Source organism: Nuphar pumila, chromosome 4, assembly GCF_984573655.1.
Source record: "Nuphar pumila chromosome 4, dmNupPumi1.hap1.1, whole genome shotgun sequence".
NCBI lineage: Eukaryota > Viridiplantae > Streptophyta > Magnoliopsida > Nymphaeales > Nymphaeaceae > Nuphar > Nuphar pumila.
In genome coordinates, this window is record NC_143252.1 from 139476340 (window position 1) to 139478491 (window position 2152).

Sequence of the window (2152 nt, forward strand, 5' to 3'; positions counted from 1 at the left end):
GGTTTTGCTTCATTATTCTCCTTCTTTGATAGACAAGTTCGAGGTCCTATTTATTATGAGTAGTTAATGCTCGGTATAGGAAGCAATCAAGCCAATCCTCAAGCGCAAATACCATCATACCCAGAAAATATTTTTTTGTTCCCATACCACCAATTATTTAATTTATTTGAAATTTAAATAGAAAAATCAAGTGTCACACTCTGAAAAATCTCTGCCAAATTGAAATTGCCATATGGGAAAACTGGCATTGCTTCTAAGATGTCCTCTGCTTCAATAACCAGCCAAATTGAATACCCAATATTTACATTCTGGTTTTCAGTCACATAATGATGTTTTATTGCACTGTGCTGGGTCGAGCACCAGTTGGTTCACTGAAATTCCTATTCTTCAGGCAGGTGGCTGCACACAGAAGATCTTGAACCAAGTTAGGGTGATGGCCCTCGTAACAGCAGAGCTTCAGCACAGGTACACTATGATGGTCCCAGCACACAACGCAATCATAAGATGACTCCTTTTCCATCTTCTACAGAGGAATGGTATCTGAATAAAAATGAAAATTTTGGATTGTACCGTACCAAAAATACAGTCATACGCTATAGCCACGAATATACGCAAGACGTACCCTTTTTTTCACTTGCATGTGAATGCCTGTACTAGTACAGTACCATACTGCCTGCCACCCTCTTTCTACAGAAATAATTCAATTTTCAATCTAATGCATTTATAAGGCGAAGGAATGCAGAGGGGGTTATTAAACAAATTCTTAACGGAAATGCATAGAGTTGAGAGCCTAGCAGTGTAGCACATTGATGGACAAAGGAAAAAGAAAAAAGAGAGATGGTGGCAATTTTCTTGCCCTTACTTTTTCCATGCAATATGTGTGAACCCCAGAAAAGGAAAGGGGAGGGAGAGTGAAAAAAAAAAGTTAAAAAAACAAAGGTGGGTGTTCCCATTTTCCACAGAACAGGCCACTATCTTCATCTCTTTTACTGATGTGGGATGCCGAGAGCTGTTTTGAGTGAGAAAATCTCACACTCAGGGCATCAGAAAGGCGTTATATCGTGCGTCAGACTGGGATTTGATCGCCTCTATCACTGGTAACAGTGCACTGCCACCTCTGGCATGGTGGTGTTGACTAGAGGGAGGAGGTGGGTGGGGTTTGCACGTATACCAACAGTAATACGGGGATCAAACTGGGCTGAGAGTCATTTAGGACTAGCCAACGAACCAGGAAACACTGACCAAGTTTTGATTTCTCTGCCATGCTAAAAAGCAACTGCGGTAAAATATCCTTCATTCATTCATTCATTCAGCAGTCAAACGAAAAGGCGATTCTTTCTCCCCTCTGGGGGTCTCTCTAGAAATTAATTTCTACTGCCCGCTTTTTTACCCCCCACTTCCGGTCGTTTTCTACTCTGTTGCGTCTCTGTTACCTAGAGAGAGAGAGAGAGTCGAGGATTTGTTCTGTTCCATGATGTGAATTCTCTTTATTTCTCCCCACCGTCTTGTTATTATCCCTGACCACTGTGCACTGCTAGAGAGAGAGACTACATAATTGAACCTTTGCCCCTTTTCACCCTTTTTTGTTTCTCTCCCTTTTTATTTTCTGCTTTGCAGATATAGATACAGAGAGAGGAAGGGGAATGAAATAACGTCTCTCTCTCCCATATGGTGGAGATCAGATGGCTCCATGATGATGATGAATCTGCCCAACTTGCTTTTCATTGCAGCAGCCATAGCAGCCGTCCATTTCTTAGCTTCTGCTTCTTGTGTTTCTTCTGCTAGGACTCGACCTTTTGTCTCTACAAACAACTCGGTAGCTCTGCTTTTGCTTGTCTAATGTTAAACCAGATTGTTCCTACTTCATGATCGCCATATATACCTGCCCACCTGTACTAATGTGTATTCTTATATGCTGCAGGGTGATTGGATTGAGGATAAGAGTAGACTGGGCTCAACACCACCAAGCTGCCACAACAAATGCAATGAGTGTAATCCCTGTAGGGCTGTTCAAGTCCCCACACTTCCAACTCATGATCAACCAATGCGAGCAGCAAATAAGGTTCCTATCCAGTTACAGGGAGACCAGTATTCAAATTACAAGCCCCTTGGATGGAAATGCCGTTGTGGGAATCATCTCTTCAATCCATAA

The 2152-nt window shown here is 42.1% G+C and overlaps 1 protein-coding gene across 1 annotated transcript; it reads left to right on the forward strand.

Annotated features, from left to right (window-relative positions):
- Positions 1–433: 433 nt before the first annotated feature.
- On the forward strand, positions 434–2152 carry LOC149841295 (EPIDERMAL PATTERNING FACTOR-like protein 2). The gene is made up of 3 exons (XM_090005238.1): positions 434–465; positions 1618–1816; positions 1922–2152. The coding sequence occupies exons 1-3, from the start codon at positions 434–436 to the stop codon at positions 2150–2152; spliced, it is 462 nt and encodes a 153-aa protein (XP_089861364.1).